Below are 15,004 nucleotides of genomic sequence, written 5' to 3' on the forward strand. Positions count from 1 at the left end.
AAGGTGTAATTTTTACCGAAAAATGCACTGTGTAGAAATGGAAGCCCCCAAAATTTACAAAGTGAAAAATTTTCTTCAATTTTGTCGCACAATGAATTTTTTTTCTGTTTCGCCTTGAATTTTTGGTAAAATGACTAATGTTACTGCAAAGAAGAATTGGTGACAAAAAATAAGCCATCATATGGAATTGTATGTGCAAAATTGAAAGCGTTATGATTTTTAGAAGGTGATAAGGAAAAATGAAAATGAAAAAACTGAAAAACCCTGCGTCCTTAAGGGTTTAACTATATAAATAGCATAAAATTCAAAAATGAAAGTGTAGGAAGAAATTATAGACGGGGATCAGGAAAAAGCAAATCTATTAAACAAAATTGTTCTCCACTGTATTCACGAGGAAAATGAAATGCCAGGTGAAATACAGCGAGATAAGGTAAACTCCCCAGTACAGGTCACCTGTCTAACCCAGGAAGAAGTACAGTGCCGCCCGCAAAAAAAAAAGAAAAAAAATCAAAAAAGACAAAAATCGCCAGGTCCAGATGGCATTCACCTCCGTGTTCTAAAGGAATTAGGTAATGTAATAGACATACCCCTATTTTGAATATTCAGGGACTCTATATTAACAGACTGCTCCCCCGGACTGGCGCATGGCAAATGTGGTGCCAATATTTATAAAGGAGTCAAAAGGTGACCCCGGGAATTATAGGCCTGTTAGTTTAACCTCTGTTGTATGTAAATTGTTTGAGGGTTTTCAAAGAGATGCTATTTTGGAGTATATTGATAAAAATAAATGTATGACCACATATCAGCATGGATTTATGAGGTCCTGTCAAACTAACCTGATCAGCGTTTATGAGGAGGTGAGCTCCAGACTGGACGAGGGGAAATCGCTGGATGTCGCTGGATGTCGTATATCTGGATTGTTCCAAAGCATTTGATACGGTGCCTCATAAAAGGTTGGTGCATTAAATGAGAATGCTTGGACTGCGGGAAAATGTGTGTAAGTGGGAAAGTAACTGGCTCTGTGATAGGAAACAGAGGGTGGTTATTAATGGTACTTATACTGATTGGGTGACTTACTAGTGGGGTACCACAGGGGTCAGTCTTAGGTTCCGTTTTATTTAATATATTTATTAATGACCTTGTAGAGGGGTTGAATACTAAAGTAATCTTTGCAGAGGATACTAAACTCTGTAAAGCGGTAAACACAATAAATTACAGTGCACTATTACAAATGGATCGGGATAGGTTGAAGGTTTGTGCTGGGAAGTGGCAGATGAGGTTCAACACTGATAAATGTAAGGTAATGCACATGGGGAAGAATCCAGGCTGGTATTATGTATTAAATGGGAGAACACTTGGGACGACTGATGTGGAAAAGGACTTGGAAGTCTTCGACTGCTTTCACACTATTAAAACGCTTCCGTTATGAACGCCCATCAGGAAATCGGCAGTTATACGGCCGTTACAAAATCACTAACGTCCTTTAGAAAATCCCGTTATAGTCTATGGGATTTTTCTAATAGCTGTTTTGACCCATTATCGCCTTTTATTAATAATGGCCATTATTTTGTGACCGGCGATAGTAACGGGAAAATTAGTGCATGCACTATTTCTCCCGTTCATTCGCCCGTCAGAAAATAACGGCAGTTATTAATACCGGGCGATAATGGGTTAAAACTGCTATTAGAAAAATCCCATAGACTATATTGGGATTTTCTAACGGCCGTTAGTGATTTTGTTCCCACCGTATAACTGCAGATTTCCTAACCTTTTGGAACCTTAATAGTGTGAAAGGGGCCTTAGTTAATAGTAAATTTAGCTGTAGTGACCAGTGTTGGGCAGCTGCTGCCAAAGCAAATAAAATCATGGGGTGCATCAATAGGGGCATAGATGCCCACGACAAGGAAATTATTCTACCGCTGTACAAATCACTAGTCAGACCACACATAGAATACTGTGTACAGTACTGGGCACCAGTGTACAAGAAAGATATAGTGGAGCTGGAGAGGGTTCAAAGACGGGCAACCAGGGTAATACGGGGAATGGGAGGACTACAGTACCCAGAAAGATTATCAGAATTAGGGTTATTTAGTTTAGAAAAAAGAAGGCTTAGAGGAGACCTAATAACCATGTATAAATATATCAGGGGACCGTACAGAGATCTCCCCCATGATCTATTTATACCCAGGACTGTATCTATAACAAGGGGGCATCCTCTACGTTTAGAGAAAAGAAAGTTTCTACACCAGCACAGACGGGGGTTCTTTACTGTAAGAGCGGTGAAACTGGAATTCTCTGCCTGAAGAGGCGGTCATGGTCAACTCTGTAAAAGAATTTAAAAAAGGGGTCTGGACGTATTTTTTGGAGAACAACATCATCGCTGGTTATATATTCTAGATCTATAGAGACAGAAGGTTGATCCAGGAATCTATTCTGACTCATTGGGTTATAGGTTGAACTTTATTGACTCTGGTCTTTTTTCAACCTTATAAACTATGTAACAGGAACAAAATGGTACACCACTTAGATGTACATTTGTTGCAAGCGGAGGAAAATGCGCTCCAGTATACTTAACCCCTTAAGGACCCTTGACGTACGCGTACGTCATGACACCCTGGTACTTAAGGACCCATGACGTAAGCGTACGTCATGGAGAATTCCGGCCCCTGCCGCGCACCGGGCGGGGATCGGACCGGGATGCCTGCTGAAATAATTCAGCAGGCATCCCATGCAAACTCCCAGGGGGGTCCTTTGCATCCCCCCCCCCCCATGTCAGCGATCGCGGCAAATCGCAAGTGAATTCACACTTGCGATTTGCGCAATTCCGGGTCATTACGGGTCTATAGTGACCCGGAATATAAGGGGGAACGTGGTTGTCTAAGACACTCACGATCCCCCTGAAGGCATAGGAGTGAGGTGGCAGGGGTGCCACCCCTTCTATCCCTGCTATTGGTGGTCTAGACGCGACCACCTATAGCAGATCGGGGGCGGGGGGGGGGGGGTTAACTTTCGTTTTCCCCGTCCTGCCCACCCACAATAGGCAGGCCGGGACAGGGAAATGACGGGGACCGGCGCCGAAGATCCACTTAACAATCCGGGCGGGCGACGGAGGCTGCGGGCGACTGAGATCGGCGGGCGGCGATGACGAGCGACTGGATCCGACAGAAGCTGGCGAGTTGCCTAGCAACATCTGGAGGGTACAGTTTGAGACCATTATACAGTGGTCTCTAACTGTAGCCCTCCAGATGTTGCAAAACTACAACTCCCAGCATGCCCAAACAACTGTTTTCTGTCAGGGCATGCTGGAATTTGTAGTTTTGCAACAGCTGGAGGACCACAGTTTGGAGATCACCTTGCAGTGTTCTCTAAAACTGTAGCCCCCCAGATGTTGCAAAACTGCAAATCCCAGCATGTCCAAACAGCTGTCTTGGCATGCTGGGAGTTGTAGTTGTGTACCTCCAGCTATTGCATAACTACATCTCCCAGCATGCCCTTCGGCGATCAGTACATGCTGGGAGTTGTAGTTTTGCAACAGCTGGAGGCAGACTGGTTGGAAAATACTGAGTTAGGTAACAGAACCTAACTGAAGGTTTTCCAACCAGTGTGTCTCCAGCTGTTGCAAAAGTACAACTCCCAGCATGCATGGTCTGTCAGTACATGCTGGGAGTTGTAGTTTTGAAACAGCTGGAGGTTTGCTCCCCCATGTGAACATACAGGGTACATTCACACGGGCAGGCTTACAGTAAGTTTCCTGCTTCAAGTTTGGGCTGCGGCAAATTTTTGACCGCAGCGCAAACTCCTAGCGGGAAACTCACCATAACACTCCAGTGCGAATGTACCCTAAAAACACTACACTACACTAACACATAATAAAGAGTAAAACACAACATGTACACCCCCTTACACTGTCTCTCTCTCCCCCCCCCCCCCCCCCCCCCCCAATAAAAATGAAAAACATATTGTATGGCAGTGTTTCCAAAACGGAGCCTCCAGCAACACAACAACTCCCAGCATTTCCGGACAGCCACTGACTGTCCAGGCATGCTGGGAGTTTTACAACAGCTGGAGGCACCCTGTTTGGTAATCACTGGGGTAGAATACCCCTGTGTCCACCCCTATGCAATCCCTAATTTAGTCCTCAAATGCGCATGGAGCTCTCTCACTTCAGAGCCCTGTAGTATTTCAAGGAAACAATTTAGGGCCACATATGGAGTATTTCTGTACTCGGGAGAAATTTCCCTACAAATTTTGTGGGGCTTTTTCTCCTTTTACCCCTTCTGAAAAGGAAAAGTTGGGGTCTACACCAGCTTGTTAGTGTAAAAAAAATACACTAACATGCTGGTGTTGCCCGATACTTTTTATTTTCACAAGCATTAAAAGAAAAAAAGACCCCCAAAATTTGTAACGCAATTTCTCCTGAGTACAGAAATACCCCATATGTGGGCGTAAAATGCTCTGTGGGCACACAACAAGGCTCAGGAGTGAGAGCGCACCATGTACATTTAAGGCCTAAATTGGCGATTTGCACAGGGGTGGCCGATTTTACAGCGGTTCTGACATAAACGCAAAAAAATAAATACCCACATGTGACCCCATTTTGGAAACTACACCCCTCACGTAATGTAATAAGGGGTACAGTGAGCATTTACGCCCCACAGAGGTCTGGCAGATTTTTGGAACAGTGGTCCGTGAAAATGAAAAATTGTAATTTTTCATTTGCACAGCCCACTGTTCCAAAGATCTGTCAAACGCCAGTGGGGTGTACATACTCACTGCACCCCTTAAATTCTGTGAGGGGTGTAGTTTCCAAAATAGGGTCACATGTGGGGGGGGGTCCACTGTTCTGGCACAACGGGGGGCTTTGTAAACGCACATGGTCCCTGACTTCCATTCCAAACAATTTTTTTCCCAAAAGCTCAATGGCGCTCCTTCTCTTCTGAGCATTGCAGTGCGCCAGCAGAGCACTTCACATCCACACATGGGGTATTTCCATACTCAGAAGAGATGGGGTTTAAAATTTTGGGGGAATTATTCCCTATTACCCCTTGTAAAAATTTAAAATTTGAGGGAAAACTTTTTTTGCTGTTCTGGCACCATAGGGGCTTCCGAAATGGGACATGCCCCCCAAAAACCATTTCCGAAAAACTCTCCAAAAATCCCACTGTCGCTCCTTTTGAGCCCTCTACTGCGCCCGCCGAACACTTGACATACACATATGAGGTATTTTCTTACTCGAGAGAAATTGGGTTACACATTTTAGGAAGATTTCTCTCCTTTTACCCCTTGTAAAAATTCAATAACTGGGTCTACAAGAACATCAGAGTGTAAAAAATTAAGATTTTGAATTTTCTCCTTCAATTTGCTGCTATTCCTGTGAAACCCCTAAAGGGTTAACAAACCTTTTTGAATGTCATTTTGAATACTTTGAGGGGTGCAGTTTTTATAATGGGGTCATTTGTGGGGTCATTTCTAATAAGAATGCTCTTCAAATCCACTTCAAAACAGAACTGGTCCCTGAAAATTTTTGATTTTGAAAATTTTGTGAAAAATTGGAAAATTGCTGCTATACTTTGAAGCCCTCTGATGTCTTCCAAAAGTAAAAACATGTCAACTTTATGATGGAAACATAAAGTAGACATATTGTATAAGTGAATCAATATATAATTTATTTGGAATGTTCATTTTCCTTATAAGCAGAGAGCTTCAAATTAAAAAAATGCAACATTTTCAATTTTTTCATAAAATTTTGGAATTTTTTACCAAGAAATTATGCAAGCATCGAAAAATTTTACCACTAACAAAGTAGAATATGTCACGAAAAAGCTCTCTCTGAATCAGAATGAAAGGTAAAAGCATCCCAGAGTTATTAAATGTTTAAAGTGACAGTGGTCAGATGTGCAAAAAATGGCCGTGTCCTACAGTGAAAATTGACTGGGTCCTTAAGGGGTTAAAACAGTATTTGTCTACAACAACAGAAGGTGTTTACTTTTGGCTGGCCTTTCACAGTATCTAGGCCCTTAACCCCTTAAGGACCGGGGTTTTTTCCGTTTTTGCATTTTCGTTTTTTGCTCCTTGCCTTTAAAAAATCAGAACTCTTAAAATTTTGCACCTAAAAATCCATATGATTGCTTATTTTTTGCGCCACCAATTCTACTTTGTAAGGACGTCAGTCATTTTTCCCAAAAATCTACGGTGAAACGGAAAAAAAAATCATTGTGCGACAAAATTGGAAAAAAAAAAACGCTGTTTTGTAATTTTTGGGGGCTTCCGTTTCTACGTAGTACATTTTTTGGTAAAAATGACACCTGATATTTATTCTGTAGGTCCATACGATTAAAATGATATCCTACTTATATAGGTTTGATTTTGTCGTACTTCTGGAAAAAATCATAACTACATGCAGGAAAATTAATACGTTTAAAATGGTCATCTTCTGACCCCTATAACTTTTTTATTTTTACATGTATGGGGCGGTATGAGGGCTCATTTTTTTGCGCCGTGATCTGAAGTTTTTAACGGTACTATTGTTGCATTGATAGGACTTATTGATCGCTTTTTATTCATTTTAAATTATATAAAAAGTGACAAAAAATGCACTATTTTGGACTTTGGAATTTTTTTGCGCGTACGCCATTGACCGAGCGGTTTAATTAACGATATATTTTTATCATTCGGACATTTTCGCACGCGGTGATACCATATATGTTTATTTTTATTTTTATTTACACTGTTTTTTATGGGAAAAGGGGGGTGATTCAAACTTTTAATAGGGGAGGGGTTAAATGATATTCATTCACTTTTTTTTTCACTTTTTTTTGCAGTGTTATAGCTCCCATAGGGACCTATAACACTGCACACACTGATCTTTATCATTGATCACTGGTTTCTCATAGGAAACCAGTGATCGATGATTCTGCCGCTTGACTGCTCATGCCTGGATCTCAGGCACTGAGCAGTCATTCGGCGATCGGACAGCGAGGAGGCAGGTAGGGACCCTCCCGCTGTCCTGTAAGCTGTTCGGGATGCCGCGATTTCGCCGCGGCTATCCCGAACAGCCCACTGAGTTAACCGGCACTTTTTACTTTCACTTTTAGCCGCGTGGCTCAGCTGTGAGCGCGCGGCTAAAGGGTTAATAGCACGCGGCGCCGCGATCGGCGCTGCGCGCTATTAGCGGCGGGTCCCGGCTTCACTATGACGCCGGGCCCGCCGTGATATGATGCTGGGTTACCGTGTAACACCGCGTTATATCACGGGAGCAGGACCAAGGACATACCTGTACGTCCTTGGTCCTTAAGGGGTTAAGACTTTAACAGGAACAAAAAATGGTACATCACTTAGATGTACGCACAGGTTACACTTAATAGAGGACAATACGCTTTTAGTACGCTGCTCACCCTAACTGGCTGGCTACTATTAACTTTTCAGTTGTTGTTGTACACACCAGTGCTGCAGCACACAGTCACTGTGTACTACACCCAAAATCTCTCTCTCTCTCTCTCTCTCTCTCTCTCTCTCTCTCTCTCTCTCTCTCTCTCTCTCTCTCGTCTGTACTTCTCTCTCTCTGTAATACAACGCTGATGTGACTGGCCGCAAGATGGCTGCTGATTATATAGGCCTGTGTCATCACAGGGGTGGCTGGTTGCCGATAGGCTGCATGGGATTCAGGGTCATAATGCCGACCATTGTTCCCGCCTTCCCAGGATTCCTTGCTCCAAGTCCTCACATGTGGATCCGCCATTTTAGATGCCCAGCCCCTGGAGCCTGGACTGCACTAAATAGAGTTTAATGAAGGGATTCACACAATCAAATTGTGGCAATATTCGCATTCGTTACGAATCAAATTTTTCATGAAATTTGTAATGATTTCAGATTCTTCAGATTCATCAGATTCGATTCGCTCATGCCTACTAGGGAACATCAAAAAAAAAAAAAAAAAAAATTAGCAGGTGAAGTCATCCCAGATATGGCCTGTTGTAAACCTTTATGCAGATGGGGAACAAAATGGGAATTTCCTAAAGCCAGGTCTTTAATAGCACAATAAAATTTTGTCTTCAACATGTGTGCACAACCTGTGAAATCAGCTGCGTCTCTATATAGCTCCAGACGAGTGCTCTGACTGTCAAGATGGGAGTTAGGCTAGGTTCACACTACAGAATTTCCACCTGCAATTCCGCTTTGAAATTGCAGGCAGAAATTCCGCTAACTAAAATGTACTGTATAGTGAATGAGTTTCCGTTCACAAATTCACACTTCCGAATTTGTGAAGCCGAATTTGTAAACGGAAAATCCCCTTGAAAATTTCCACCTGAAGAATGGCGTTGCTCATTCTTCAGGTGGAAATACTCGCGGAACACATTGCAGTCTATTGGAGACTGCAGTGTCCACGCGGTCCTAGTGCTGACTCAGTCTGCGCTGGCCGCACTCGGAATCTCCGGCCAGAAATTTTCTGCCCGGAGATTCCGTGGTGTGAACCTAGCCTTATTGTTGTCTAGAAAAGAAAGGACCAACAGAGGGTCTACTCAACGGGCTGCAGTTTATTTGTAGACCCAGGGTGGAAAGTGCCCTGTAGTGGTGTGATGAGAAGAGGAGCTCCTGAGAGGCCTGCTAGAAGAGACCAGTAGCTCTGAACCAGGCTGTACAGAGTAGCCAGAGAGAGGAGAGAGAGGTTCGGTAGTACAAAACCAACAGGGACACATAGCAACAGGAAAGGTTTGCCAACTAAAGGATTCCCCCACCTTATGTAACTTTATGTGCCCTCCCCCTCTACAGAGTTCTACCAATTTGTGTTCCCACCTGCCCCTCCTCTCTGCTAAATATTCCCCTGACCTCTTCTGTTCCTTTGCCTCTTCCCTGCAAAATTGTTTCTGGACATTTCCCTTATCTTATTCATTAAGGAAATGTCCAGACTTTACCACACAATGAACTTAACATGAGAACAAACAACAGCAGCTTAGGATCCTGAGAAGATTCACACTAAGTTGTCTACTTAAAATACAATTAGTTATGAATGTAGGAGGAAATGGGACACCACAATTTAAATTAAGATATTTACTGTTTTGTGTTATTCCATGTCTGGACTGCTAAGGAGTACCCCACTAGGCAGGAGAAGCGATGCTTGTATTTGCAATAAGCAACACTGATATGAATTAGATTTACAAAGATTAGGTAAAAATAAATATTAGACCAATTGGGATTGCATTAAAAAAAAAAATCAGAAAGTTGTTATTTATTAATTATGTTTTGTAGAATTTGTTTATTTATGTTTTCTTACCTTTGTGATAAATCGATGTTGTAATATTTTAAACTGACCAATGACATTCCAAATAAGATGACAACGACGAATACCAGCTTCAAGAAACTGAGATTTCTGTAGGAAACCGGTGAGTAAAAGGAAATTGTGAATGCAAAAAAAAATATATAGAATTAAAATTAGACTTTCAAACACTACTAAAGAGAATGGCAACAAAGGGGGGCATTTATCAGTTGTAACTTTAGCCCCTTTTTCTTCCACTTTCACAACGTGTCAAATGGTCATGTGATGTATGAGAACTTCAGTTTTTTTCAATGCACTTTTTTGTTGTGTGGTTTGTACACCACTAAGAGTGGAGATGCATTGTGTAAACATTTGTGATACTTTTTTTTTTTTATCAAAGCCATAATCCTTTTCCAGACATTGCACACAGGTGTCTAAAGCAAAGAAACTAATAATTGGTATCCCCATCATCAAAACATCCCAATCTATAAAATGTATCATGTTTTAACCAACTCCCATCCTAAAAATAGAATGAAAAGCAAACCCACACACAGTTGTCAGTAGAAAAATAAAACTCATAGGGGGCATTTATCATTGTAGGTGTAAGTGAAGCATTTTTCTGACCCTTTTTTTGTGTGCTGGTAATGTGTAAGAGCACCACATTTAATTAAATGGTCACAGAGCATTTCATAAATTTTGTGCAGGTAAACATTCCCTGAAATTTCTGGGCTGGTGTAGTTTAGAGACTTTTCAGTGGCTTTGCGCCTTTTCACAAAAAGGCACAGTTCCTAAAACCCTTCCATATCATGTGTATTGCCAAAATCAGTGTATTAAAACTCAAAAATCAGCAGAGATATGTAAACCAAAAAGGAACAATAAAAAAGGCGCAAATAAACCCTGCTTGTACCATTTTTGTGCCTTTCTAGACACAAAAAAGGTCATCCATAGCTCTCAGAATATGGTGAGCCAACAGATTATTTTTTCTTAAAAAAGGGTTTTATTTTGCAAAAGCTTCAATAGTGTATAATTGCTCCAGTGTATAAGTTTCAGCAGTGAAAAGTCTCGTACTTTTATCTTAAAATAGAGCTGGCAGTCCGCTGCGAGGCAAGCTACCACCTCTCCCAACCCCTGCCTCTCAGCGCCCCCCGATGCTCATGACTGAGTGTCCCGGGTGTCCAAAGCGTACTTTAAAAAAAAAAAAATTTTTAAATACTGTAGTACCACAAAACCAATATAACAAGGAGATCTCATGGCGGCACAATGACAGAGCCTGGAGGTGGCAGCAGCATGTCGAGACCATATGGCGGCACAATGACAGTCTGGAGGTGGCGGCAGCCTATGTAGGCCACAGAGCGGCACAATGACACAGCCTGGAGGTGGCGGCAGCCTGTGTAGGACGCAGAGTGCCACAATGAAAGAGCCTGGAGGTGGCCGCAGCATGATGAGACCATAGGGCGGCACTATGATAGAGCCTGGTTGTGGCAGCAGTATGAGGAGACCATATGGCGGCACAATGGCACTTTCTGTAGGTGGTAGCAGCAGCATCAGGAGTCCTAAAAAGGGACCCGGTGACAGAGTGGGGCGGTGGGTGGAAATACCAGTCCCCGCTGACGATGGTGGGTGAAAGAAGGAGCACTTGGCATCAGATGTGTGACATTAGGTGGGTGGCAGGATCAGAATAGTAGCTGAGGCAGGTAAGCAGAAGAAACCGGTTTCTTTTGTCAAAGTGTTTGTGTAGCACCATGGATAATCTAGTTTTAGGCATTGGTGAGTGGAAATCCTCCCGATATAAGCCTGATTCCTCTTGACAAAGGTCAGTCTCTCCACATTTTTGGTGGACAGGAGAGTTCTCCTTGGGGTTACTATGGCCCCCGCCGCACTAAACACTCTCTCTGATGCCACACTACTGGCCGGGCAGGACCGCTTTTCCAGGGCAAACTCTGCTAGTTGCGGCCAGAAATCCAGTCTGGCTGCAGAAGTTCAGCAGATCTTCAATGTGGGTTGATAGGGTCATGTCCAAGTATGCTACCACCTGCTGATTCAGGTCCTGTTCCAGGTCTACCTGCTGCTGCTGATGGGTTGCTTCACTATGCGGGTGAAGAAAGCTACTCATCAGCGACTGTAGACTAAGGCTGCTGCTGATGGAGCTTTTCCTGCCACCCCACCCCTCCCCAGCAGCCATGGCAGTGGAAGGTGAGTGCAGAGGGCCCCCACAGTCAGACCTGCGAGAGGATGGACAAAGGCGCAGATAGGCATCGGCCAACTGACTACATAGGATGTCTCTGTAATAGGTCAGTTTGTCCTCCCTCTCAGCGGGTGTAAAAAATTTTGGTGCCAGTAGCGAGGGTCCAACAAGGTGAAAAGCCAGGAGTCATCCCACTGCCGAATGGTGACAATACGGCAGTAACTACGCAAGCAAATGGGTGTGCATCATGCCATTTGTGCAAGTTACTCGGAGGGACTACCTGCCTCCATCTCCACTGCATACTGCCATGGTGTGTGTAGGTTCTCTGTCTCGTCTTCATCATCACCCTGTAGCTCCTCTGGCTGCTCCTCCTCTCCTGTCAACTGAGTATCAAAACCACCCATTTCGCTACACATTGGCTGTGCTCCACTGTCCCCCTCCTCCTCTTCCAGACCAGCCCCCACAGGGTTCATGTGGCAATGCGATGTAGGTGCCAAGTCTCCAGTGCCCTGACCAGCCATTGTTTCCACCATCTTTTGTAGGAAATGAAGCAGTGGAATGACATCATCCCGTAATCCTGGCGACTGACAAATAATTGGCTTCCTCAAAGGGCCTGAGCAAATGGCAGGTGTCACGTATAGAGATGTAGCGAATTGTTCGCCGGCGAACAGTTCCCGGCGAATTTAGCATGTTCGCGTTCGCCTCGCCGGGCGAACATATGTGAAGTTCGATTCGCCCCCTATACTTTAACATTGCGGTAAACTTTGACCCTGTGAGTCAGAGTCAGCAGACACATTACAGCCAATCAGCAGCAGTCCTCCCTACCTCTTGCACGCACGCCATTTTACCCTCATTCGGCATGCTGCAGGCTTAGAAAGTGGAGGGTCAGAGAAGCTGCTCCTGCTGTATAGGGAAAGCGATAGCTAGGTTGCTGCTAGGTGGTGTATTCAGGGTCCAGTTTACTCCTAAAGCACTAGTGTAGCATCTGCTTTAAGGACAGCACCCAAAAAAGCCCTATTTAGGGCTCAAATATCAGTCCATGTGTCTTGCAACACCTGGAGGCACCCTGGTTGGGAGGGAACCGCTGGTTAAAAGGGGTACTCCAGAATAAAACTTAAGTTCCTTCAAGCAACTACAGTATTCAAATGGCTGAAATATATCAGTCCATGTGTTTTGCAACAGCTGGAGGCACCCTGGTTGGGGACCACTGCTTAAAAGGGGAACTCCGCTGGCAAGCTTTTTTGCTCATTGTCACACTAGTGCAAATCATATTTGGTGTGATAGTTGTGCAAATTAAAAAAAAAATACCTTTTTTGGCTGTTAAATAAAACCAGTCATCACTGTCAGTTCACGTCACAGTTGCCAGTTTTTTTTTGCCTGCAGAGCAAATTGTGTCACCCTAGTGCAAATCACATTTGGTGTGATACTTGTGCCCCAAAAAAATTTAAAAAAATACCTTTTTTGGCTGTGAAATAAAATCAGTCACTTCACTTCACACTTGGGAGTCTTTTGGCCCTTAGGGCTCATTGTCACACTAATGCAAATCATCTTTGGGGTGACCGACCATAGTGTAAATTTGAAAAAAAAATACCTTTTTTGGCTGTGAAATAAAATCAGTCAGTACACTTCACACTTGTGAGCTTTTGGGCCTGCTGGGCTCATTGTCACACTAGTGCAAATCATATGTGGTGTGACAGTTGTGTAAATTTAACAAAAAAATATACAATTTTGACCAATAGATTGAATAGCAGTTAGTTGTCTGCAAGCGTGTGCGTCAGGCCTACAGGGTCTACTCTACGTCTACGTCTGTCAAGGACATGTTTGAGCGTAAGATGCCAATGTCACAAGGTCAGCCCCTAGCCTGGCGTCTGACAACTGGCTTGTCTGAACTCATAACCGGCCAGCTTTTCAAAATAAAAAAAAAATTTTAATTTAAAAAAAAATGTAAAAAAAATAGGTAAAATTTTTTTTTAGCTATTGGGACACCGCAGTGGAAGGTACCTGGCCAAAATTTCTTTGCACAAAAGGCAATCCCCAACCGGTACTTGATTGTGCAACAGGAAGTAATGGCATGTCTGGCACACAGTGTTGGGGCAAGGGTCCATCTGACCACTGATTCCTGGTCTGCAAAGCATGGTTAGGGCAGGTATATCCCCTACACTGCGCATTGGGTAAACCTGGTGATGCTGTGCAGGGTTGCTGCGGTGGATTTTTAATGAAGATGGGCCTCTTGAAGCTGATTGGTCACCCCATACCATCCAGCAGCGAGCGACCAATCAGGACTGTGCAGTACATAGCTGTGTACAGTTACGCTGTCATAGGAAAAAGTCGGTGAGGGGATGTCATCCAAACATGGGCATGGGGATGGTAGGCTTAACTCTGATTGGCTGTTCGGGATGTCGAGGGAGCCAATCAGAGAAGGGACGTATGAGTTCAGGTTGCAAGTCTTTACCGCTAGTGACGGCAGGATGTCTTTCAAATCTTTCAGCCAATCGCTGCTGGGAAGGTCCGGGTGGCGACCAATCAGGTTAAAGACGTATAATTCCTCTTTGGGGGATTCCTAGAGGCATCGGCGGCAAATCTTTTTTAAAGAATTTGACCAATCGCTGCTGGGCAGGTCCGGGCGCCGACCAATCAGGGATGAGACGTGTATTTCCTCTTTGGAGGATTCCAAGAGGCATAGGCGGCACCTCTTTTTTGAAGAATCCAATCACGTTCTGTCTGGGTAAGGTGGCGACCAAGGATGACTTGCATGCCTTATCCGCCACCAACTATGGTTCAAGCCGCAATGTTTTAGGGCACTTTCTGACTGGGAAACAAACTGAAATTTTTCTGGCTGCTGCTACAGCAGCGGCTGCAACAATACCAAATTTTTCAGCCATGTGTACATGCCTAATTTTTCTGGTACTCTCTGCTGACATCTCTGTCCATCATGCCAGTGAGGTGCTTGATTTGCGACAGCCCAACACGTTGGAATTCAACACTCCTAATGTTCGACCGCCTGCTCCAACAAGAAAAAGCCATTAACGAATATTTGTATGACCGGGGGTGCTAGGACATCTGATGAGCTGGGAATTTTTTTGCCACGTTACTGGACGCTCATGCGCAATGCTTGTAGGCTCATGCGTCCTTTTGAGGAGGTGACAAACCTAGTCAGTCGCAACGAAGGCACCATCAGCGACATCATACCATTTGTTTTCCTCCTGAAGCGTGCCCTGCGAAGAGTGCTGGATCAGGCAGTAGATGAATGTGAAAAGGAAGAGTTGTGGTCACCATCACCACCAGAAACAGCCTTATCAGCATCGCTTGCTGGACCTGCGGCAACGCTGGAAGAGGATTGTGAGGAAGAGGAGTCAGAGGAGGAATGTGGCTTTGAAAAGGAGGAGGAAGACCAACCACAACAGGTATCCCAGGGTGCTCATTGTCACCTATCTGGTTCCCGTGGTGTTGTACGTGGCTGGGGGGGGGGGGGGATGATGATACCTTCCCTGACATCACTGAGGACGAGGAACGGGACATGAGTAGCTCGGCATCCAACCTTGAGCAAATGGGGTCTTTCATGCTGT

The 15,004-nt window shown here is 44.1% G+C and overlaps 1 protein-coding gene across 2 annotated transcripts in view; it reads right to left on the reverse strand.

Moving 5' to 3' along the window:
- Window positions 1-15,004, reverse strand: part of LOC130361445 (galactose-3-O-sulfotransferase 2-like) — a 67,675-nt gene that overhangs the window by 31,022 nt on the left and 21,649 nt on the right. The window contains exon 2 of one of the 2 annotated variants that reach the window (XM_056564439.1): window positions 9,272-9,367. The exons of the other annotated variant lie outside the window; for it this stretch is intronic. Coding sequence (XP_056420414.1) covers window positions 9,272-9,367 — 96 coding nt within the window. The remainder of the gene's footprint in view (window positions 1-9,271; window positions 9,368-15,004) is intronic. 2 annotated transcript variants of the gene reach the window in all.

This window comes from Hyla sarda, chromosome 3 (genome assembly GCF_029499605.1).
Source record: "Hyla sarda isolate aHylSar1 chromosome 3, aHylSar1.hap1, whole genome shotgun sequence".
NCBI classification, from domain to species: domain Eukaryota; kingdom Metazoa; phylum Chordata; class Amphibia; order Anura; family Hylidae; genus Hyla; species Hyla sarda.